A 24,723-nucleotide genomic window follows, 5' to 3' on the forward strand; every position below is an offset into this window, starting at 1 on the left:
TAGCCCCACATAGGGCCTGTGCTAGGGGTTGACCAGATGAGTGGTTGCACAGGAGTGACTGGGCACCCACTGTGAGCAGCAGAACTGGATTCTAAGCCAGCCCAAAGTCAATGTATGAGAGGGCTGAGGATGGCTGGTTGGTGTAGGGGCAACACTGTACTGTAGGACCAGTATGGAAGGGCTATAACTGTTATTTCATCCCAAAATCTGAAGCAAGCAGCAGCTGCAGCTAAGTGAAGGAGGGGCTGCAGGAGGGCACTGGGCCTGAGCTGCAGCAGTGAATTTCGCCTCCACTTGCACAGACACCAAAAACTCCAGCTGTACAGGAGCTGAGTGAATCCCACCCAAATGAGCCTAGATCTCGTAAGTGCAAGTTCACACCACCTTTCCACTGAGTGGGGTTTCTGAGTGATAAAAGCACTAAGGGTGAGTTTACATTGGAGAAGGTGAGGTAGAGGCACAATTAATTTTATGATCATCTGTAATATGCATCTGTCTTGCTTTAATGTGATGTGTGGCTGCAGTTAGGGAAAAACATACAGCAGCGGCACAGAGAAGACAGGGAGGCACTGACAAGATAATGTTCAAAAGGAAACTGCGGTAACATTGGGAAGAAGGAAGGAGGGGTAACCCTGCCCCTCTCCTGACAGAGCAGCTGCACATACAGGGAGGCAAGGTTCCAGTAGTCGGTGCAGGACACCTGTGCCTCCAGGCAGAACGGAGTTCAGTTCCAGAGGGGTCCCCTTGCATGGAGAGACTTGGGGGATGGAAAAATCAATAGTGTAGGCGAGGGGAAAATGCAGGTAAGTGGAGTTTCCATGCTTCTCATTTGGGGAATATGGAGTGTCGGTTAGGTTAGGTTACCCGCTGCTTTTCTTACCACTGAAAAGACTAGAAAGTTCCCACTTCCCTCATGGGGAAGGATAGCAGATCTAGTTCTTTATGTTGTGTATAGCATGTAACACATTCATATATGTATGCAAAGTATATGCATACTTTAATTCCTATATAGCTATTTCATTTAAAGTAATCTTTAGTTATATTTTTTTCCTTTTTCCATTTGTTTTACAATCCAATAAAACTACTTTTAAAACTAAACAAAATTTAAGACTAAAAATTTCAAACCTGCTGCATCTAAAGTTTGTCATCTCAAACCATATTTAGGCACATAAATAGAAGCAGACTGTTTTTTTCAGAGGAGCTAACCTCTTATCTCCTACTGAAGACATACAAGTTTGAAAACATTGGCGCTAGTATCTAGATACAGTTGTCTAATAGAAGAAAAAAATACAATGGCATTTGGTCATGTGCAGTAGTTTTAATATATACTTCTAATGGTCCTGTACACTTCTAGATTACTTATTCACTTATCTATCTACTTAATCTATATTACCTCAGGGGGGTGCTGTTCATCTATAATATGCATCTGTCTTGCTTTAGTGTTTATATGTGCCTGCAATATTATTGAAAAGTGATAGTTAAATAAAAACCCGCTCGCTGCTATTGATTTGCTCTTTCCCTTACTTGTAAGCTGCAAAAAATTTGTAGACACTATCTGCATGCCATGGGCATATAAGCTATTTAGACTCTGGAATTCTCTAATTGTTTGTTTTCTATCCAACAGCTACACCAATCACCCAAAAGGTGTGTGCTGTAGTTCAGAGTACCTCCGTCTCTCCACACATGGGGATGGGAGAAGGTAATGCTTTCTTCAGTTAAAAAGACAGTTTTCTGTATTGGGGTTTACTGTGTGCCAAATTGGATGATGAAATTGCAAATATAACAGGAAAATGTAATTTCTCTGTGCTAACAGAAGTCTTACAAGGTAGCTAGCCCTGTCCTCATAAGACGATCTTAGCACCTGCTCTGTACAGGTGTAAATTAAGTCAAATAATGACCAAAAAGGATTACTGTAAAGAGTTCTAGTAGCTCTGTGTGCAGAGTCTCCTGGACCAGTCTAAGGCTCCCAGAATGATACTACCTGGAGACCTGTCTAATACCTTACCCAATATGGGAGGTTTGAGAGGGGGAGTCGCATGCAAGGCTCAAGTGCCATGGACGTCATCTCACTGTCCAAACTGCCCCTCTTCTTGCCACTGGTGGCTGTCCACTTGGTGGGTTCCCCTCCGTTGTCCTGTCAGGGAGACTATCTCTCCACCGGGCATTCCTATCCAGTGGGGAAGAGCTAGATGGTGGTTTCCCTTGTTTAGCTCTCTCTGTGTGAGGTGAACTGATATAGTGCACTAGGTTTCTCTCTTTATTCTGTATTACTTGCCCCTATTCCTTCTGTTTGCTGTTGTAGGCACGTGTATGTTGTAGTGTTGGTCAGGGGACGTTAAGGCTGGTTGAAATTTTTCTGACAAAACTTGGGTTTTCAACTTATCAAATTTTTTTGCTAAAATAATCTTTCTGCAAAAACTTACTTTGTCATTAAAAAGGAATGCCTGAAAATTGACATGTTTTGGCCAAAACCTGAAGTATTTTAGTCAAAATGGTGGCTCCATGCTTTGTACAAATTGTAATTTGGGTGCCTTCTGCTCCCATTCTCTTCTTTGGGATCTCTATCTGGACTACATAGTCACGTGGCACCAGGGGCCATGACTCCTATGATGCACCCACACCGCTCACCAAGAGGGGAAAAGGTGGTGCAGTATGATTGAAATGTGATTTGGCCCAACAGTCTGGCCCAGAGAAAAGAATGGGATTGTAGGACCAACCTCCATGATACGGGACAGTGCCATTTTGAATCAACATTCTAGTTTTTGACCAAAATATTTTCAGTTTCAATATTTTTGTGAAAAAGTCAACCTTTTCCAGTGAAAAGTTAGATGAAAATAATGGATTTGACAAAACTACATGAGAAAAAGGCCTATTTTTCCAAGCAGTTATAATGTTCATAGTGGCTTGCCCTGAAGGTAGGAAATGTTTGTGCTGTGTTACACACCATTTCTTTCTGTAGGGTTGTTCATGAATGATTTTACTTACTTGGAAGAAAGGAATGCCTTCTTTGGCCTAGCAGCCAGTTGTGCTTCCAGAACCACTTAGCACCTGCTCAACTTTCCAGTGATTGTGAGTAAAAATACAGGAGGTTGGTTTAGGTAGAATCCTGTGGTTTTGTGTCCCCTCTCTTAGTCTTGGTTACCATTCCCTCACTCTCTTTTCTGATGCCCAGCCACGATGCATCAAGTGGCAGGGAGCCAAGACACTCTTTCACCACATGCCATCCAGGTGGGGGAGGGGAAAAGAAGCTCAATTGCACTGACCTACCTGCAGGAACAGTAAGTAACTTCCCAGGAAGCCTCCGGAGCAACTTGGATGTCACATTACAACATAAACTAAGAAGAAAATATTGGTTGTGATGGGAGTGGAGCATTTCATCCAGATGCTGTGTGAGTATCATGCATGGAACATGGGTAGTGTATGTTACATTTGCAGCTACTACCTATCATGGAGCAAGAGACTTTGGTTTGATGCCTCAAGGTCAAGCATAAGATTTTACACGCCACAGGGATTAATGGTAATAGGTGTAGTTTGCATCTTGGGAAAGGCTCCTCTGCTCCATTTTCGCTGGGTGGAGTCAGTTTTTTCCTGCAGTGTTGCATGTATTCAAATGGATCGTATGTTAAATCTTTTTCTCAGACATGTTTGTGGTCAGACAGCAGTCCAGGGGTTAACGATACAAATGAAATAAAAGGCACCGAATGTAGGTTCAGTTATAAAAATGAAAGTTTTTTATTGAGCCCAACTGGCAGTGAATTTATTGAGTCAAATTAGCAACAAATTAACTGAGTCAAACTGGCAAAATATATTTTTAGTCCTGAGTAGTTCTCCTGAGAAAGGCAAAAACCCAGAGGGAAAACCCCTCTTTTTAAAGAGGGGAAAAACTCTGGGAAATTCCTTTCTGACCCTCTAGGCAGCGATCGGAAAAATGCCCAGGAGACCAAAATAAAAAACTAAAGTATTAAATGAAAAATACAAATATATCTGTTATAAGCAAAAGAAAGAGAGCAGAATGATGTCCTGCCAATACATAAACTGGGGTCCAGATTCTCAAAGGTGCCTAACTCCCATGACCTAAATGCCTTTGAGGATCTGGGCTTGGGTTACCAAAGATAGTCTGGTAACAAAGCAATGACCAGCCATTTTAACCAAAATAGAAATTAGCAACCACTGTTTCTATTGATGGCAAGCCACAATGATATGACAATGGAAAGCAGGCTAAGGGGAACATGCACACTGCTTAGCTTTGAAAATAAAATCCACGCCAACCCAGTAAACCCAGTATCTTTTCAAAAGATAAAAAGCTAAGTAATAAGATATCAAGAAGATTGAATATATATCTAATATAAAAACCTCTATATCAGAATTCCTTGGCTCCAATTTTCGGGCTCTCCAGCCTATTTTCTATTACACCATTAAGGAGTTTTCCACTCCTTTTTTAAAAATATCACAGAGCATTGTACCAAACACTCCCCCACACACCAACATGCACACTCCTCCAACACACCATTGCACCATCCACATCTCACACACCTTTGCACCATCAACATACCAGCATGCTCACAACACACCAACATGTTTTAGATGTTGTTCGAAAATATGTGCTCTAGGAATTATTTTGGGAAAGTTCTAGAGCCTGTGTCATACAGGCGGTCAGACTAGATGATCACAATGGTCCCTTCTGGCCTTGGAATCTATGAATACATATCACACAATCCACTGTATAAGATTTTTCCACGTTTCTGCCCAGCAAACACTGGAGTAAGCCCCAGCGCTATCTCCTCCCTAATCCCTGCACTCACATTCCCCTTTTCAAGACACACCTCATTCTAGCCATTCACCTCTGTCCTCCCCTTCAAAATGAGATGGAAAAGTTTCCTTTTGTTTACTTCTGAATTGCACTTTTCATTTTATTTTAGTTTTTGGCCACTGAAATAATACACTTGTTTTCAGACTTTCCCTCTCATTTCTATAACTTAAACACTTTTCATCCTTCTTCACGGGAAGAGGTGAGAAAAACAATTAAATACAAAAAACAACCCCATACGTTCCCCTTCTCTCTTTTTCCTCAAAAGTAAACTTTTTTAAAGTTTGAGACTGCACGGTCTCCCACCCACTTTCTTTCTTGTTCCTTTGCCACTGACTGAAACAGAATGAATGCCAAGATTTTGTTTAGAGGGGTTGTGGTTTTTTTTTTTCACTTTTTCCATTTTTTTCACTTTTGACCCACCTTTTCCAAACTCCCTCATAGCTCCAATCCTACAAACACGTATGAATGTGCTTAACTTTACTACTCTGAGTAGTTCCATTGAAATCATTGGATTACTCCCACTAGTAAAGTTAAGCATGTGAAAGATGTTTGCAGAATCAAAGTTGGAATTCAGAAAAGTGGCAACAAGAAAAATGAAACGACACCTCTTTGTAACTTTTCACTTTTTTTTCTGCCATGCCATAACTTTTGCAAAAGTTTGAGATGTTTTGAAAAGTAATGTATTGGCAAAAGGAAAAAGGAAGGGGAGGGGGCTAAAAGGAACATATGCACACTCCAGCTCTCCTCAGATATTATTTAGTTTCTTGCACTCAGTGACAAAATAAGTGAGAGAAACCCTACGACAACCAGAAATTTTGAAAGTCTATATAATAGGATTGTCATGCCGGAGCCTGCTCTGAGTCAGTGTGAAGCAATGGAAACAGCTGCAATCATGGCTGAGAGCACTTTGTTCAGAATATCACCAGGAGAAATAACCACTGAGTTTTGCAATATGTTAATATCCCATTTTTAAGTTCTCAGCCATTTTGACTTTACAAATCACACTTGTGCAGTCAGGGCCGGCTTTAGGCCAATTCCACCAATTCCCCCGAATCGGGCCCCGCGCCTAAGAGGGCCCCGCGCCCAGTGGCAGGGCTGCCGGGGTGGGGACAAGTGGCCGAGAATCCCTTCCCTGGCTAGAGGCTCCTTTTTAATTTTTACTCACCCGGCAGCGCTCCGGGTCTTCGGCGACACTTCAGCAGCAGGTCCTTCAGTGCCACCAAAGACCCGGAGCGAGTGAAGGACAAACCGCCGAAGACTACGAGTGCCGCCCGGTGAGTACAAGCCCCAGATGTTTTTTTACGTGTTTTTTCTTTTTACAGTCATCCTTGCCGGGGCCCCGTCAAAACTGTTCGAATCGGGCCCCGCACTTCCTAAAGCCGGCTCTGTGTGCAGTGTACAGCTACAGTATGGGATGTCTGTGCCATGCCAAGAGACCTAGACCATTGTGATATCAGGATAATACAACCAATCACCACCCTTATTCTACAAGCTAGTTTGCATGCAGCAATTTCATTGGTTGTATGAGGGAGACTGCACTGAAGGTGGACCAGCTGCCCAACCTGTGTGCCCAACTGTCACGTGCACAAAATACAAATCTCCCATCTCAACTCTTTCTACATACAAATCAACACAACTAACACACACAGCCCCTCACCACAGTATACACCCTTCATTTATTACCTGCACAAACTAACAACTGTCCCAACACAACACACACATTTTCCCACTCTCACTCATACTTACCATAAACTTGAGAGGCAAAGCTGCAGGTCCATTTCTAGCTCAAAATGAGATTTTTTTGGGAAAACTGATCTATTTCTAACCTTGATCGACATCAGTTGAAGGAATAGTGTGAGAAAGATCAGGACTGAATGAACATGGGGAATGAAGTCTTCATTTACCTCAGTAGAGAATGAATGAAGATGAATTATTCTGAAAAAAATCTTTGGAGAGAAGTCTGAAGAAAACTTCTATGTAAGTCTTCCACACCGATTTGGCCTAAGTGCCAAGTGAAGCTGACAGGTAGTTTGGAGGTTTTTCCCCCCATCTCATCTTCCAAATTCTCAAACCATGAAATCTTGTACCTTCTAGCGATCCATTACCAGCCTATGGGGTACATTAAGCATGGTGAGCAGAGCATGATTCTACTCTGAAAAGTGACTTTGACTCTCAAGGTACATCTACACTGAAATAAAAGTCCCACAGCATGTCTGCAGCTGGGCCAGCTCAGCTGACTTGGGCTCATGGGAGGGATGGGTCTCAGAGCCCAGACCCTGAATGTCTACACTGCTATTTGTAGCCCTGCAAGCTCAAGTCAATTTAGCTGGGCTCTGTGACTGGGTACTGTTTTTTTTATTGCAATGTAGACATAACTTCAGTGATTCCCTGTCAAATGTGCTCAGTTTACAGGAAAAAAAAGCAGAACTGCTGAATAAGGTGCCACTTTTATATAGTCTACTTCAGGAATCGGTAACTGTAGCGAGGCTCCCTGCTGCCCCGGAGGGGGATGAGCCTCTCTGGACGCCAAAGTGGGCGGTGCCAGCAAACCCTGCGGCGCTGGAGGGGGGTTCCGGCGGCGCTCGGCAGGGGCGGGCTCCAGCGGCGCGGCGCTCGGGGGGGGGGGGGTTTCGGGGGGGGGGGGGGGGGGGGGGGGGGGCGCCGGCGTGGGGGCGGGGCGCAGCGGGGGGACGGGGGGGGACGGCGCTTTTTTTTGCTGCTTGGGGCAGCAAAAAAGCTAGAGCCGGCCCTCGTCCAGACCCAGGTACCTCTAGAGGGGGAGATAAGAAGTAGTCCGGGGGCAGCTGACCCGAGTCTGGCTGCAACACTGCCAGAGCCAATGTCACTGTGTTGTGGTCAAGATCCCCACTGACACAGCAGCGGGTTTTCTGCCGCTGCTAGGGCCCTGGGCTGGGACACAGTGGGGTGGGTGGGCCTACATCCCCCTGCCACCCACCTCACGGGTGGCAGTCTCCCCCTCTCCCCGGCTGCTCAGAGCCAGGAGCCTGGGGTTTGCTGTTCTGACTGTTTGTTTGTTGCCCCGCCCTGACCCAGGGCCTGGGCTTGCTAATATTGAACTGTTTGCTCAGCCCCTGCCAGAGGGCCGGAGCTGCTGACTGTTTACCGCACAGCCGAGCTAATTCCCTGACACACCTGATCAAAGTAGTGAGGCAGTCTGGCTCCCCGCCGCACTGTAGGGAAACGAGCCCCGGCCAACCAGTCTACAGCAATCTTTGGAACACGGCCCATCAGGGAAATCCACTGGCGAGCTGGGATGGTTTGTTTACCTGCAGCATCTGCAGATTCGGCCAATCGCAGCTCCCACTGGCCGCGGGTCACCATTCCAGGTCAATGGGGGCTGCGGGAAGTGGTGGCCAGCACATCCCTCAGCCTGTGCCGCTTCCCGCAGCCCCCATTGTTCTGTAAGTGACTTTCTTCTAGAACAAAGTGTTCGGGGGAGAGAGGGGAAGCAGGGGGAGAAGAGATCATCTTCCCTCCAGGTATCTCTTGTCTCCTGATCAATCCTTATCTCTTACACATAAAAAATTACCTTATTTTCATGGGTTCTGTTTTGAGGGTGGCTGTATGTCACAAACACATGGCTATGAGACTCCAAATTTGTATTATAAACTCTACCCTGGGTCTTGAACGAGCATTTCAAATCTCAAGCAGATCATTGTATCTTTGTAGGGAGGACTAAAAATTCAGTTTTAAGCAGAAACCATGTTGTATCCTAAGTTCTGATACTCTTAATACTGCCTCATGATCCCACCTGAGAACCACTGACCTGGAGGATACATACCTTTCATTCCTGGCTTTTGGCTTCTGGAGCCTCATTTAACGGTATCTACATAGGAAAGCAATGAAAATGTAAAAATGTTTGAAATTTGTTCAGCTATGTTAGCCATCACCTCAAGTGTCCCTTTAACCGTGCTTGCTGGCTGGTCAGTTCTGCAGCTCTGGCCATCCAAGGACTGTCATAGCTAGAATAAGAATAAATAAAATTTGTCATCATGATACACATTATGGCCTTTACATGAACACAAAGAAATCCATGCACTAAAGACACCATAAATAGCTTCCATTCCACCAGTTTGTGGTGTTCCTGCAGCATCCCGCATCAGAAAGCTGCCCTGAAGTGGCAGGTGGGGCTTCCTCTGATGTAGAAGAATTCTCAGGTGTTTTAAAAGATGGGATGGCGAGTTCTATGCCACCTGATCAACCTAAGGAGATGAAAATGGCAGGAGGGGATGGGGCTGGCAGAGTGGGCTATAAGGCATCAGCGCCAGATTAAGTCAATTCAGGTCCCTGTGGAGCCCCACCATGCCACTAACTGATTATTCATCTAGACAAGTCCACAGGTCTATTGTTATAGGCTCTCTGCAAACTCAGGCAGGCTTCACTGTATCAGTTACACTAGGCTCATGTTTCAAGCTCTTCTTCACAACCATGAGGGATAGAAACATGTTTTTAAAAAACTGCCAAGATTCTGATGTTATCAGGTGTCTTCAGGATTCATAATAGCCATGCTGAGCTCTAGTCTGAGGGGAAAGAGTATACCTCAGTATAATATATTGTAATAATTTGAGATTGCTACCTGTTGACTTGATAATAATAGTTTGAAATGTATTTAGCCCAAGCCAGGATTCAGTTAATACCACTCCAACAGGAAGCAATCTCAAGCTATAAACGTCTAGGTAAATGGAACTTGCAATGCATCCAATACCTCAGCTATCCTTTTGACATTTAATCAATCACAAATGCTGACACCATAAGCATTATTTCTTAATTCAATGACTTGTTCATTCTTTGCTTTGGATTATATTTATATTGCTGTGTTAGTTTAAAAGATAAAACTACTTCTGAGTTCATATTATTAAAAAATAATATGATACCCTTTAATTCATGGTTTTAAAATCCTTTAGCTTAATTTTGTCACTAACAATATCACAGGAAGGCAACAGTTTGGTGGCAAATCAAATTAATCTCTTTCTGATTATGCAATATGATTTTTGTGTGCTAATTGCTCTCCTGTGCTGCACCTTTGATTTCTTTACACCTTACCTCCAGGCCTGGACAACAAAGGGACATCTTCCAGGAGCTTAGGCACGACACCTCGTCAGACAGCAGAGGGAACGAGAGCTCGTGATGAGAGCAGCTCCAAGAAGAAAACAGGTGCTGCCAGAACTAGCATTGGTGTTTCTGTATGGGATACAATTCCTTCCAAGACAAAGAGGCTATTGCTGAGTTGCAGGGGGTTGTGCAAGAAATCGAGTATTGCCACCTCTACAATCTAGCTTGATGTCAGAACTGCACTGATGGCCAAGCATGGCGTTGGAGGAATTATGTTCCTAGATGCATTGTCATCCAGAGCAGATGCAAAATTCACAACTCCTCTCTGCCAAGTCATGAAAAATATAACAAGTGCCACTGGAAAAGCAGCAGAGCTGATCCCACTGTCCTGGCTACAGTCCATCTTATTTCATTACATTTTGCTTCCAGAAATTCTCAGCTTTTCAACTGCATGTGAAATACTTCCCTTCCTGGCCTAAAGAGATGTGGTGTTTTACTGTGCAATATTAAACAATAGTCCTCTGTGTGTGTGTATCTCTATATATTTAAACAAGCAGTTGTAAAGTGTTTTGAAGAACTGGAAGCTCAAAAATGTTCTGGCTGAACTGAGGGGATTTCTCAGTTTTTGTTGTACTATGGAGAACCAATGAGAATATTTTCAAAGTCCAATGAAAAGGTTTTCTGGGGCACTGCATCCTTACTTCTACAGGTTCTCTTTCTTGCTGATCCTTTTCTTGGCTTTTTTTCTTCCTGTGATCTGGAAAGAATAGACAGATTAACCCCGCCTTAGTGCTTTATATAAACAGCAAACCCAGTGGAAGGAAAAGATGTTACATCAAGAAAGTCACTGGAGCCTCTGCGGTATGAAAGTGAAACTAGAACCCTTCAGAGTGGTTCACTGATCCAAATTCCAAGAGACTATCGTCTTGCCGCAATACTAGAGAAAACAGGAAGATTTGCAAAACATTTTTGTAAAGACGTATGGCTGAAGTAATTAGTTTTTGGCATTTTGGTGTCATACCTGCCTGTGTCTCTTTTATTATTTCCCTGGTCCAATAAAATGAAATCTATATGCTTTGAAGCTAGAGGATTTATATCATCATACACACACGTATCAGCAGTTCTGGCAATAAAATCATTTTCTGCTAGAAGGGATCTGACCCTTCCCATCACAACAGGATCAACGTCAATCGCTCCGAAAGGAAATTATAACCAACAGCACCAGCGCACCATGTAATTGTCACCAATCTCTTTTTTCCCCTTCGCTGTTGCCTTGATTGCCCATCAGCTGGCTCTTCCCACAGTGATCCAGTGTTCCCTTCAGTTCTTTCTCTCCCAGAATTGCTTTGTAATTACTGGCTCAATCTCCCTCATACTATGGCCTCTTCCTGGGGGTGAAATGTGATGCTTTAGGACTGGAAAGCAGCTGTATTGGCCTCCTATCCCTGCCTGCTGTGCTGCACTGAGACATGGGGGAGTGAGGGTGTAAGCAGAAGGAGCGATGAGGAGGGAAGGAGAAAGCCTGGACTGCCAGCTCTGGGAATAGCTGGGAGTTAGAGCTAAAGGGCATAAGTGGGACATCAGTGACACATAGACCCTGGTGCTAGTTCTCTGCATGGGGTGAATCTCAGTTTAAGGGAGGCCTGAGGTATGTTTTTTATAATTTATATAATTTTTATATTTATAATTTTAACCCCAGAGAAGATTCCAAGTTAAAGGGATATTTGCCATCCCAGCTCTCACTAAATGATGGTAGATGGGCTGTATATTTTATCTACTTCCCCTTGCCTTCTTATTTACTTTATACAGTTATCCTTTTTCTTTATAACTCCTGCGGGAAATAAGGAATATTTAAAATGGATGGTGCAATATGCTGTAACAGTGATATTTCTTTTAAAAGGTTTTAAAATATGCATGAAATGAGCAGGGTTGATACTTACACCACACAAAGGGCGCTAGAAGAATAAGGAGAGAAATTGCAGCGGTGATAAGGATGGCAGCTGTGTTGTCAAAAAATGGTGAGCAGCCTTTTCCTGGAGGTCAAAAGAAGAAAGGAATGAAATATCATGTCGCTAATTTATTTGCTCGGGGGAATTTCCGCAGCTGGGATTCTGAGTTTCACAAGGGCCGGGGCTCAGGTGCTGTAAAAGCCCTGCAGCTGGCAGAGAAGAATTCTCCTGATGCAGTAGTGCAGGGATCGGCAACCGTTGGCACGCAGCCCACCAGGGTAAGCATCCTGAAGGGGCTGGGCCAGTTTGTTTACCTGCCGCGTCCACAGGTTTGGCCGATCGCGGCTCCCACTGGCCGCGGTTCACTGCTCCAGGTCAATGGGGGCTGTGGGAAGCGGCGCGGGCCAAGGGATGTGCTGGCTGCGGCTTCTCGCAGCCCCCATTGGCCTGGAGCGGCAAACTGCGGCCAGTGGGAGCCACAATCGGCCGAACCTGCGGATGCGGCAGGTAAACCAACCGGCCCAGCCCGCCTGGGTGCTTACCCTGGCGAGCCGTGTGCCAAAGGTTGCTGATCCCTGCAGTAGTGCATATGTAACACCAACAGACCCCAGTCATTGGGAATCAAACCAGGGACCTCTGGAGCTTAGTGTATGAGCCTCTACCGCATGAGCTAAAAGCCACCTGGCTTTAGCTCTCTCTAAGTGGTTTTGGTGCCACTAGATGGGACAGAACACCACACCCTCTTTGTAAGCCCTGGTGTAGAAGGCTGGCCGGGAACCGGGCTAGACATGGGGAGGACATGCTGTGCCCAAAGGTCCCTGTAGTATTTAGTGCTATGGAGATTCTCAGCTGCCGTGGGCTGTGGGGGGAACTTGAAATCTTTATTTTGCACCAAATATAAATAAGTTCCTTTTAAAAAAAAATGCATCTTTGCAGAAAAACACACAGTATAAATTTTAATCCGCGAAAGATGGGGGCTTACTTTGGAGATGCTGGATGTTCTGTGTAAGGAAGATGGCAAACAACATAACTAGAATCACTCCCCCAAGAGCTGCAGTATCCAGAATGACACGGTACACTTGGAAAGAGAAAAGAAATAATAAAATGCTGCCATATTTGATTGACACAATTGAACATAGATGGAGATTGTTTTTTTTTCTTCTCTTTGTATGTAAGATCATTCCTGCTTCTTGTACAATTGCAAAAGCCTTTGAAACCTGATTCTTGAGATGACCCATAGTGAGTCGCAGCTCGCTCATGAGACTTCCGTGCAGCAAGTAGCAACAGGAGTCAACAGGTCTGCAACAGTTTATTGAGTTTTGTAACATGTTATGTGATGTTAAGCTCTCTGTACATATGTTTTCTTTGTTTAACATTTTAAGGCAAAGCAGGAATGGGCAAACGTTACTAAGTATCAGCCAGCAAGGGGGAAAGGTACAAAGTGCACTTAATCTGCTGCCAAATGCTAGCAGCTGCTCAGGAGGTGTGGGGCCTTGCCCGCATCACAGTCCTGCTGGCTATGGAATTCTGCAGGCATGCTAGCCAACTGCACAGCTTCTTGCTGGGTCAGTATTGTGTCTGGCTCCTTGAAAGATGAGGGGTAAGGGGGGGGGATTTTCCTTGTATATTCTTCTCCCTCTAGCCACACACATGGGCAGCCAAAACTTTGCCCTCAACATATAGGATACGTCTACATTCTGAGCTGGGGGTGTGATTCCCAGCTTGAGGAGACAGACCTGCATTAGCTCTCATTGCGCTACTGTGCTAAAAGTAGCAGTGCAGTCATGGGAGAGGCAAGTCGGCCTGCGTATGTACCTAGCATCTCTTATGGGCACGTAGAAGTCTATTACCTTCCACAAGTAGGGCATAGTGTTAAGCTCCTATGAGGACAGTTAGAATTGGAAAAAACAGGCCTAAGGCCACTAACTGGGGGAGTCTAGTTGTCACGCTTCATACCAACTGTGCCAACAAAGCTCAGCATTTCAAGAAATGTGTCGTGTAACCAATGATAATTGCTACAATACATTACAGCTACACCACTCACTCTGAGAATCATAGACATGTAGGGTTGGAAGAGGCCTTGAGATCCTCTTGTCCATCTGCCCACACTGAGGCAGGAATAACTGTACATAGGCCATCGCTGACAGATGTTTGTCTAATCTTCTCTTAAATGTCACACATATATAGGTACGTATACAAATAACCTATTACTTACTTGTTTTCTTTTTAAACATCTCAAGGTGTTGGGGACAAATTGCCAAGACCACACTTATGAGAAGCGTTACCATGATCACCCACGTGAGGAAGATCATATACAATACAAGGGCTGTGGAGAGACCTGTGGAGAAATAGGGAATGAAACTAGAATTGCTGTACCTACAATTAGGCTCTGGTTCTGCAAATCACTCTGCCTGGGCAAACCCCTGCAACCACAAGGTGTCCCTTTGGAGGTCTGCCAAGATGGAGTAAGTAGCAGGATTGGGTCTTAGTTAAGACGACAGAAGGGCTGTTTGGTTAATTCTGTTTCACTGTGGTTTAATAACTGCCAGCCAAAACATGTTAAGCTGGAGTTAAGGATGAGAATATGTATCAATAATAAACATCCCATCCTCAAAAGCTTTATAGACCCAAGAGATTCCTACTTAAGGCTAGTTGTAAAAACAACCAAACATGATAGAGTGTGGAAACATATAGTTAAAGCATCCAAACAACCTTAATTCCACCCTGCAGGGATGCCACAAGGGAAAAAAAGTATGGAAAAAACATTAATCTATTTTTAAAAATCTGTTTAAGCTAATAAGGGACTGCCAGAAGCAAAGTTTCTTGTTATTAATTGTGTGGCATGACCACAGTGCAGGTTTAAGGAATGGGGGTCCCAAGCGGGTGAGGTGGTATGGAAGGGGTCAGTGAGATCCCAGTTTACAAAAGGACTTAGGCACATATTTAGCTTTAAATACAAGTTAAAGTCCTGATTACTTCAGTGGGATTTAAGCACACGTTTGAAGGTGTGTTTAAGTGCTGACGAGAATATTGATACTGTCCTGCTTTGAGGCCAGAACGGCAATATGGGAAGAGCTGGACCTGATTTTCTTTCTTTCTTTCTTTCTTTCTTTCTTTCTTTTCCTTCCTTCCGGTTTTATAATAAAATTGGAGACCTGGGCACTTATCCTAGGGGCACCTCTCTCAACCCCGGCGAGGAAGACAGGTTTACTTACTAGTGGCTTTTTGACTCCATTTTAGGCCCCCTCCCATGTCCTATGAGTGCTGTGATTTATACCCTCATGTAGCCCCATCTAGCTTAGGGAAACAGCTTGGAAAAGTTTGGATCATTGGCTGCAGTAAGATAAAGGAGGATCCCGGGGATGAAAAAGTGGTTGCCATCTTGTGGGAGTAAGTGCTGGTTAGAGCTTTAATTTGTATGGAGCTTTAATTTCAAATCTCCCATCTCAGATATGTACAGTGGCCTCCTGCCTTTTCTCCCCTTTTGCTGATTTTATGATTCTATAGTCCATATAACCCATGCTATAGTGACAGGGTGACATCCTGCCTCTGAATCTTCCAGGTATGAAATTAATAAGGTGCTTTTGCTTTTTGAGTCTAGTGCTGAACCTGCTCCTTTGACTAAGAGCACGTTCACTTCTGCAATCTGTTCCATCTGCTTCATTCACTGCACATATACCCTTTAGTATGAGAACCAGGGTGGGCCTACCTTCTTCCCATATCCAGAAGACAGCAGCAGTGAACATCAGGATGGCCGAGACACACACCAGCCCATGGATGAATACGATAAGCCATCTCCACAGCTCTCCCGCTATGAAAGCAACAGATACATTAGTGAGTGACATCACCACCCCCATCACCAGTGGTACTGCTCTACAACATGGTGTCCTCCATCCAAGATCATGATCCATGATCATGTAGAGCAAAATGGCATCTTCCACACAGCATGACCTTGCATGCACTGTACATGCAAGGTCATGCTGCATGGAAGATGCCATTTTGTAGAGCACATATATCCATGTGTGGCCCATGGAGGTGCCCCAAAACTAGCATCTGGACAAAAGCACTGAAAAGGTTGGATCAGATTCTAAAATAAGGAAAAACCTTGCAGCTCAGAAGAGATCCCCTTTATCAAAGGGATGAATGGAGATAGTTCAGTATACACACACGCAAGAGGAGAGTGGTGCTAGTTAATATGAAAAAGAACTTCTATAACTAATTAGGCCTGTGTTACTATATTGCCTAATCTATTAGTTAGTTATAGGAGAATTAAAGGGGTAAGGACCTTAAAATATTGCTGTGCCCGTGCCTCTCACTTTGTAAAGAAGTGAGGACATAGTTATATCCTAGTATACGTGTAATTAAAAAGAAATCTGGAATTGGGACAGGTTTAGGGGACCTCCATACCATACTAGGAATAAGCTCTGTATTTTGTTAAGAGGCCTGAGAGGCCTGGGGTGAAAGTTGCCTCATACCAGCATGAGGTGGAGTAGCCCACCTGCTAAAGAGAAACCCAGATGAGTTTGATACTAAAATGAGCTGGGAAAGAGAGGAGGGGAGAGAAAGGAAAGGCTGATCAGTATTTAAGGTAAGTTAAACCAACAGGGTTGGGTGGACGGGGCACTGGCATGGGAGTCATAGGCTACATCTACACTACAGGGGGGGGTCGATTTAAGATACGCAAATTCAGCTACGCGAATAGCATAGCTGAATTCGACGTATCGCAGCCGACTTACCCCGCTGTAGGGACGGCAAAAACCTCTGCGGCTTCCCGTCGACGGCGCTTACTCCCACCTCCACTGGTGGAGTAAGAGCGTCGATTCGGGGATCGATTGTCGCGTCCCGATGGGACGCGATAAATCGATCCCCGAGAGGTCGATTTCTACCCGCCGATTCAGGCGGGTAGTGTAGACCCAGCCATAATAATAAAGGCCTCATCAGAAGATCTCAAAGCACTTTACCAAGGAGATCCATATCATCATCATAAGAAAGCAACACAGGTTCTATTGACAGCAATAGGAGCTGCTGGCTGCTCTGCACTAATGAAAGAAAATCGGGTCACTCTTTTAGGTGCCTCCACATGGATTTCACACCCTAGCGTTAGGAGCCCAGGGTTGGGAAATGTTGGCTTTGGAATACTGAAGATATCCAGGAGCTTTTGAATTTCTCAGAGAAATCTAATCAGATGTGAATATGAAAACTGACATATAGTGAAGATAACTGAAGTATCCTGGTACAGGCGTATACAGTACCATCAGTTACTGCCAGAAGACCACATACCTTTTTGCTTTCAACTCTACTCCGTCACCTACGTTTTCATACACGGAAGAAATTAAGCACATTTTAGGTTTACTTGCAATTTACACGCTGTCAAAGAGTGAAGAGAAATGAGCTGAAATACTTACTAATTTTTTTCTTTTCCGATTGACAGCACAAGATAATGAAGCCCAATCCAGATCCAGCAGCCAATGTTATTGCAATAGCAAGAGCAACAGTAGAAATTTTCAGTGCATGCTTTAGTGAAGGCATGATACCTACAATATGGACACACAAATCCAAACCATCACTCGAAAGATGAGAACAGAAGGGGCTCAGGAGGACTGAAAGCTGTTCTGTTTTCCCTGCTCTTTCTTTCTGCTTGAAGGATAGTGTAAGTGTAACACTGACAGACCCTGGTTGTCAGCAGGCAGAATTGAACCTGGGACCTCTGGAGCTTAGTGCATGAGCTAAAAGCCATATGGTTGTTAGCCAAGGCTGTAGAGCAGCTCATTAATCTTTCTGTAAGTGGTCTTGGTGCCACTAGATGGGACAGAACACCCCACCCCAAAGGTGTGTGGGTTATATAAGTACAATTTCCTTTTTGTCTGCAGTTCAGTTCAGTGTCCCAAAGACTAAAATGGGGATGAACCTTCTCGCTGGGATTTGAGATACAATGAAAAGTAAGCCCCATGGGCAGCATTCTGGTTCTATGACTAGAGCTCGTAGGCACTACAGTAATACAAATAAATAATAATTAATAAAGCAATTGTTAAACTTGGACAGCTGGTAGGGGGAGCAAAGCTTTCAAACCTATGTAGCTATGTTGAGATCTTAATGTAGAATTTCCACTGAAGATTCCCTAAGTCCTGCCTTAGGCTGCTGAGTGTTCAGAATGAGAAATAAGCCGGAATTAATTGGATCCTCTGTGAAAGAAGATGCCTGGTACTAGTGAAGGTTCTGTTATGCTGATTGTGATGATCTGAGTGTTAAGATGAAGTGCCAACCCTGATGCTTACCAGTGCCACATGTTACTTATTTCTCCAAACTTTTCCAGTTTGCCAAAAAGATTTTTTTTTAATTACCATGTCACTTGTGTCTCTAAATCACTTTGATGCTGTAGCTTTGTCAGGGTCAAAATCTGCCACTACTACTCATTAAGTCGGACCTTACTCCACAAATAGTCTGTGCTCAACTTTACAAGCCTGGGTTGCTAAAATTAGGCACCTAAATCCATATTATGGCAATAAAAAGTGGGGGTTTTAAATATACGGAGCATCCGCTGTTCCCTTGGCAACCAAGGGAGCAGTGGATTCTCAGACCCACTGACAATCGTAGGCGGCGAGTTATATAGGCCCGTGCTACCCATGCTCTACCAGTATTTAGGAACATGAGCCCGGCTCCACCAATGTTTGGGCTTACCATACTTTGGGGGACCCTATGAGTCCAGGGCAGCCTGGGAGATTGGTGGGGGGCCTGGCGCCAGCAAGCAACCTGGTGCTGGCAAGCGACCCGGCCCCAACCTTCCCTGCTCTGCTCCACCTTGCCAGGTCCTGCCATTGCTTGGTGGAGGGGGCAGAAGCTGGAAAGAGGTGGGTGGGGCTTGTGGTAAGGGGTGGAATGGGAGCAGGAAGGGGACAGAGCAGGGGCGGGCTGGGGCTGGGTCACTCGCTGCTGCAAGTGCCAGGCTCCCTGCTAACCCCTCAAGCCACCCTGAACCCCTGCGTCCTCCCGAAGTGCAGGGCCCCCCAAAGCACGGGTCCTGGGACGGTTGCTCTGGTCTGTCCTATGGACGGGACAGCTCTGCTTGGACCCGTTCTGGGCACCACCAAAAATTATACAAACCTGGCACCATGCTGACAATCAATCACTTGATTTAGGTATTTAGATATGGATTTCGGGCCTAGATTCACAAAGGTATTAGTTTACTAAATCCCAGATTTAGGGGCCTAAATCCTAGTTTTAGGCTCCCTTACAGCCCACAAAACTCCCCCTGAACCCTGTAGACACTTAAATTTACTTGGCACCTACCTTTTCATGGTCAAAATACCCTGGATACCTAAGTTTCTGCCTCTGGGAACACGCACGAGTGCTGCTTCCTAGTCATCCAAGTGCCTGTCTTCCACCGCAACTCCAGTGGGATTCACGAGCCAGGGAAGTTAGGTGTTTTCCCACCTAACTCACTGTGGGGCCAAATCATGTAGGTGTGCTCTGAGGCTGCCTACCAGATTGGGTTCTGTTCAAAATCTGTCTGGAGGAAGAGATGGTGCTACCCACCTTGTAACTTTTAGCCCAGTTGTTCAATCCCCCCTCAAGCAGAAAGAGGATTTGAACAGGGCTCTCCCACCTCTGCGTGCTCTGTCATTCTCTCCTGTTGGAACTGTTCCACTGTGATTAGACATTTAGGGTCACTGGACCAGAGAGAGTGAGAGAGAATGACTGTAACTCTGGAGCCTGGTGGTTAGAGGTGACAGACCCAGGATCCATTCCCCCTGCTCCAATAAGTCCAGGAGAGGGGTTCCCAGCTGGGAATCACAAGCAGGGCTTGGTGCCTCCCTGTAGCCTGGACTTAGGTGCTTATGTCTGTGAGAGGGGAGAGACTTAGAGGAGCCTCCTCTTGTTAGCATATTCCAGTGACTAGCTTTGGTGGCTCCCCTCCTACCGTGCTGGCTGTTGTGAATTGGATTGAGTGCACATCTCTCCCCATCCATTGTATAGGGAGATGACATGCCTAATGCAGGCTCTGTATGTGTCTCGGTGTTTTGTTTCTGTGATTTCACTAGGGGTCTAAAAGCTATGCATTGTGACGCTGAGTGTTACAACACCTCGTCCCTTTGTGAATCTAAGGATATGTCTACACTACGGGATTATTCCGATTTTACAGAAAACGGTTTTTGGCAACAGATTGTGTAAAGTTGAATGTATGCGGCCACACTAAGCTCATTAATTCGGCGGTGTGCGTCCATGTACCGGGCCTAGTGTCGATTTCCGGAGCGTTGCACTATGGGTAGCTATTCCATAGTTCCCACAGTCTCCTCCACCCATTGGAATTCTGGGTTGAGATCCCAATGCCTGATGGGGTCAAAAACATTGTCGCGGGTGGTTCTGGGTACATCCTCCCCCTCCCTCCGGGAAAGCAATGGCAGAGAACCGTTTTACGCCTTTTTCCTGGGTGAACAGTGCAGACGCCATACCAAGCATGGAGCCTGCTCAGCTCAAGACAGCAGTCATGAACATTGTAAACACTTTGCGCGTTATCGTGCAGTTTATGCTGAACCAGAACCTGCAAAACCAGGTGTGACAATGCGGTTCTGGTGGAACCCAACTGAGAGTGCCAACTCAGGACAAATTGCTCAAACAGGGCAGTTACAGCCCAAGGCTGGGGTTTTTTCCACCTCTAAGGCAAACCAACCAGCCAGACTAGGAGGACTTCGGTCTCACCCCCTGGCTAACCGCAAGTCTCACAAGCAATCTCCTTAGACACTCCAGTTTCCCAGTATAACCACCAGTGCCACTCGTTATGGGGACAAATGGTTATGAAAACCAATACCCCAGTAAAAGAAAAAGGTTCTCCTGATCCCAAAGGACCAAGCCCCAGACCCAGGTCAATATACAAATCGGATCTTACCCACAAATCACGCTGTTGCCAATCCTTTAGAATCTAAAATCTAAAGGTTTATTCATAAAAGGAAAAAGATAGAGATGAGAGTTAGAGTTGGTTAAATGGAATCAATTACATACAGTAATGGCAAAGTTCTTGGTTCAGGCTTGCAGCAGCGATGAAATAAACTGCAGGTTCAAATCAAGTCTCTGGAATACATCCCCCGCTGGGATGGGTCCTCAGTCCTTTGTTCAAAGCTTCAGCTTGTAGCAAAGTTCCTCCAGAGGTACGAAGCAGTATTGAAGACCAGATGGAGATGAGGCATCAGCCTTATATAGTCTTTTCCAGGTGTAAGAACACCTTTGTTCTTACTGTGGAAAGTTACAGCAAAATGGAGTCTGGAGTCACATGGGCCAGTCCCTGCATACTTTGCTGAATTACAAGGCGTATCTGCCTTCTCTCAATGGGTCCATTGTATAGCTGATGGTCCTTAATGGGCCATCAAGCCGGCTAGGCAGAGCTAGCACCAGTTTGTCTGGGATGTCACCCAGCAGCATAGCACAAGTTTGAAACACAGACAGTATAGCGCCAATATTCATAACTTCAACTACAGAATTGATTCATACATATAGACAGCATAATCATAACCAGTAAACCATAACCTTGTCTTAGACACCCCATTTGACCCCCTTTACACAAGATCTGGGTGCCACTATAGGACCTTGGTTGCAACAATGATCTATATGGTCCCAGAGTATATCAATAACGTCACACCAGGTGACGAGGAGTAGGCTACGGCAGCGCGGCGACGACAGTGATGAGGACATGGAACTCTATCAAACCGCGGGCCCCGGTGCTTTGGAGATCATGCTGTTAATTGGGCAGGTTCATGCCGTGGAACGCCGATTCTGGGCCCGGGAAACAAGCACAGACTGGTGGGACCACATAGTGTTGCAGGTGTGGGACGATTCCCAGTGGCTGTGAAACTTTCGCATGCATAAGGGCACTTTCATGGAACTTTGTGACTTGCTTTCCCCTGCCCTGAAGCGCCAGAATACCAAGATGAGAGCAGCCCTCACAGTTGAGAAGCAAATGGCGATAGCCCTGTGGAAGCTTGCAACTCCAGACAGCTACCGGTCAGTCGGGAATCAATTTGGAATGGGCAAATCTACTGTGGGGGCTGCTCTGATGCAAGTAGCCAAAGCAATCACTGAGCTGCTGCTACCAATGGTAGTGACTCTAGGAAACGTGCAGGTCATAGCGGATGGCTTTGCTTCAATGGGATTCCCTAACTGTGGTGGGGCGATAGATGGAACCCATATCCCTATCCTGGCACTGGAGCACCAGGGCAGCCAGTACTTAAACTGCAAGGGGTACTTTTCAATGGTGCTGCAAGCACTGGTGGATCACAAGGGACGTTTCACCAACATCAACGTGGGATAGCTGGGAAGGGTTCATGACGCTCACGTCTTCAGGAATACTACTCTGTTTAAATGGCTGCAGCAAGGGACTTACTTCCCAGACCAGAAAATAACAGTTGGGGATGTTGAAATGCCTATAGTTATCCTTGGGGACCCAGCCTACCCCTTAATGCCATGGCTTATGAAGCAATACACAGGCAGCCTGGACAGGAGTCAGGAGCTGTTCAACTACAGGCTGAGCAAGTGCAGAATGGTGATAGAATGTGCATTTGGACGTTTAAAAGGTCGCTGGCACACTTTACTGACTCGCTGAGACCTCAGCCAAACCAATATTCCCATTGTTATTGCTGCTTGCTGTGTGCTCCACAATCTCTGTGAGAGTAAGGGGGAGACCTTTATGGCGGGGTGGGAGGCTGAGGCAAATCGCCTGGCCGCTGATTATGTGCAGCCAGACACCAGGGCAATTAGAAGAGCACACCAGGAAGTGCTGCGCATCAGAGAAGCTTTGAAAACCAGTTTCATGACTGGCCAGGCTACCGTGTGAACATTCTGTTTGTTTCTCCTTGATGAAAACCCAGCCCCTTGATTGACTCGTTCTCTGTAAGCAACCCACCCTCCCCCTTCGATCCCAGCTTGCTTTCAAAGGAAATAAAGTCACTATCGTTTAAAAATCATGCATTCTTTATTAATTGATTATAAAAAGAGGGAGAGAACTGACAAGGTAGCCTGGGTGGGGTTTGGGAGAAGGATAGGAGGGAAGGAAAAGGCCACTAAAAAAGTTCAAAGTAATGACAGCCTTTTGGTTGGGCTGTCCACTAGGGTGGAGTGGGAAGGTGCACGGAGCCTCCCCTCCCCCCTGCGTTCTTACACGTCTGGGTGAGGAGGCTATGGAACATGGTGATGGGGGAGGGAAGTTATACAGTGGCTGCAGCGACACTCTGCTCCTGCTGCCGTTCCTGAAGCTCCACCAGACGCCGGAGCATGTCCGTTTGATCACGCAGCAGCCCCAGCGTTGCAGCCTGCCTTATCTGAGATAGCCTTCGGGACGGAGGAGGGAGGCTTGAAAAATTTGAGGCTGCGGGAGGGAGGGAAAAAAGGTAGAGAAGTATTTAAAAAGATACATTTTACAGAACAATGCTTATACTCTTTCACTGTGAATAACTCTATTCACTTTACCTAGCACACGTGATTTTGGTACAAGGTCGCATTTTGCATCTTAATATTGAGTGCCTGTGGCTTTGGTGTTAGAGAACACAGACGCAGGTCCGGGCAACAGAATTCGGCTTGCATGCGGTCATGGTAAGCCATTGTCTTTCGGCTTCTGCAGCTTTCCTACAAGCAGCGCCCTCCTTTCCCACATACCAAGCAAAGCCCATTGAGTGCTGCGGTTTTCCTGTTAACGTGCAGCAGCAGAAACCAAACTAAGCCCCCACCCATCCAATTCTCTGAGATGATCGCTTTATCCCTCCGCCCCCCACGTGGCTGGTATCAGGGAAGATCCCTGCAGAAACCAAACTAACCCCCCCATCCAGTTCTCTGGGATGATTGCTTTATCCCTCCCCCCACCGCGTGGCTGGTATCAGGGAAGATCCCCGCTCCCCCCCCCCCACCTCCCGCACTTGGCTAACTGCAGGGAAGGATTTCTTTTCAGCCACAGGCAAACAGTCCAGTAGGAACGGCCACCTCTGTCCCCTTAATTAAAATTCCCGTATTTCAACCAGGTTACCATGAATGATATCACTCTCCTGAGGATAACACAGCGAGATAAAGAACGGATGTTGCTTGAATGCCAGCAAACACCGGGACCATACGCTGCCAGGCTTTGTCATGCAATGATACCAGATTACTTGCTACTAGCATGGCGTAGTCAAGTGTCCTACCATGGAGGAGGGAATAAGGATGCACTGCCAAGAAACCTTGTGGAAAGGCTTTTGGAGAACCTCCAGGAGAGCTTCATGGAGATGTCCCTGGAGGATTTCCGCTGCATCCCCAGACACATTAACAAACTTTTCCAGTAGCTGTTCTGGCCACGAATGCATCCCAAGTCCTCAGGGCAAATTAATCATTAAAAAACGCTTGCTTTTAAACCATGTTTTATATTTTCAAAAGGTACACTCACCGGAGGTCCCATCCATGGCCTCATTGTCTGGGGGTTGGGAGGGTGCTTCAGTCAGGCTGAGAAAAAGATCCTGGCTGTTGGGGAGAATGGAGTGCTATGTGCTCTCCACAAGCTCGTCGTCATCCTCCTCCTCCTCTTTTTCCCCATCCGCAGAATCCTCAGGCATGGCTGAGATTACCCCCGCCTCGGAATCCACGGTCAGAGGTGGGGTAGTGGTGGCGGCCCCCCCCTAGAATTGCATGCAGCTCAGCGTAGAAGCGGCATATCTGCGGCTCTGACCCGGAGCGACCATTTGCCTCCTTTGTTTTTTGATAGGCTTGTCTGAGCTCCTTAACTTTCTTGTGGCACTGTAATGAGTCCCTATTGTGGCCTCTCTCCATCATGCCCTTGGAGATTTTTTCAAATGTTTTGGCATTTCGTCTTTTGGAACGTAGTTCTGCTAGCACTGAATCCTCTCCCCATATAGTAATCAGATCCAGTACTTCCCGTACGGT

The 24,723-nt window shown here is 45.8% G+C and overlaps 1 protein-coding gene across 7 annotated transcripts in view; it reads right to left on the bottom strand.

Annotated features, from left to right (window-relative positions):
• Positions 1–6,074: 6,074 nt before the first annotated feature.
• The window catches only part of LOC117883047, a 31,719-nt gene continuing 13,070 nt past the window's right edge, over positions 6,075–24,723 (bottom strand). For 5 of the 7 annotated variants that reach the window (XR_004647175.1, XR_004647171.1, XR_004647174.1 and 2 more), the window contains 8 exons: positions 17,238–17,366; positions 15,542–15,643; positions 14,048–14,170; positions 12,815–12,910; positions 11,824–11,916; positions 9,875–10,640; positions 8,613–8,793; positions 6,075–6,919 (listed from right to left, as the gene is read on the bottom strand). Coding sequence is in view for 1 of the 7 variants with exons in the window: in XM_034781996.1 (XP_034637887.1) it covers positions 8,616–8,657; positions 10,585–10,640; positions 11,824–11,916; positions 12,815–12,910; positions 14,048–14,170; positions 15,542–15,643; positions 17,238–17,366 (641 nt within the window). In the remaining 6 variants the exon portion in view is untranslated. The remainder of the gene's footprint in view (positions 6,920–8,612; positions 8,794–9,874; positions 10,641–11,823; positions 11,917–12,814; positions 12,911–14,047; positions 14,171–15,541; positions 15,644–17,237; positions 17,367–24,723) is intronic. The other 2 variants (XM_034781996.1, XR_004647172.1) reach the window with 2 other exon arrangements.

This window comes from Trachemys scripta, chromosome 9, assembly GCF_013100865.1.
Source record: "Trachemys scripta elegans isolate TJP31775 chromosome 9, CAS_Tse_1.0, whole genome shotgun sequence".
Classification (NCBI taxonomy): Eukaryota; Metazoa; Chordata; order Testudines; family Emydidae; genus Trachemys; species Trachemys scripta.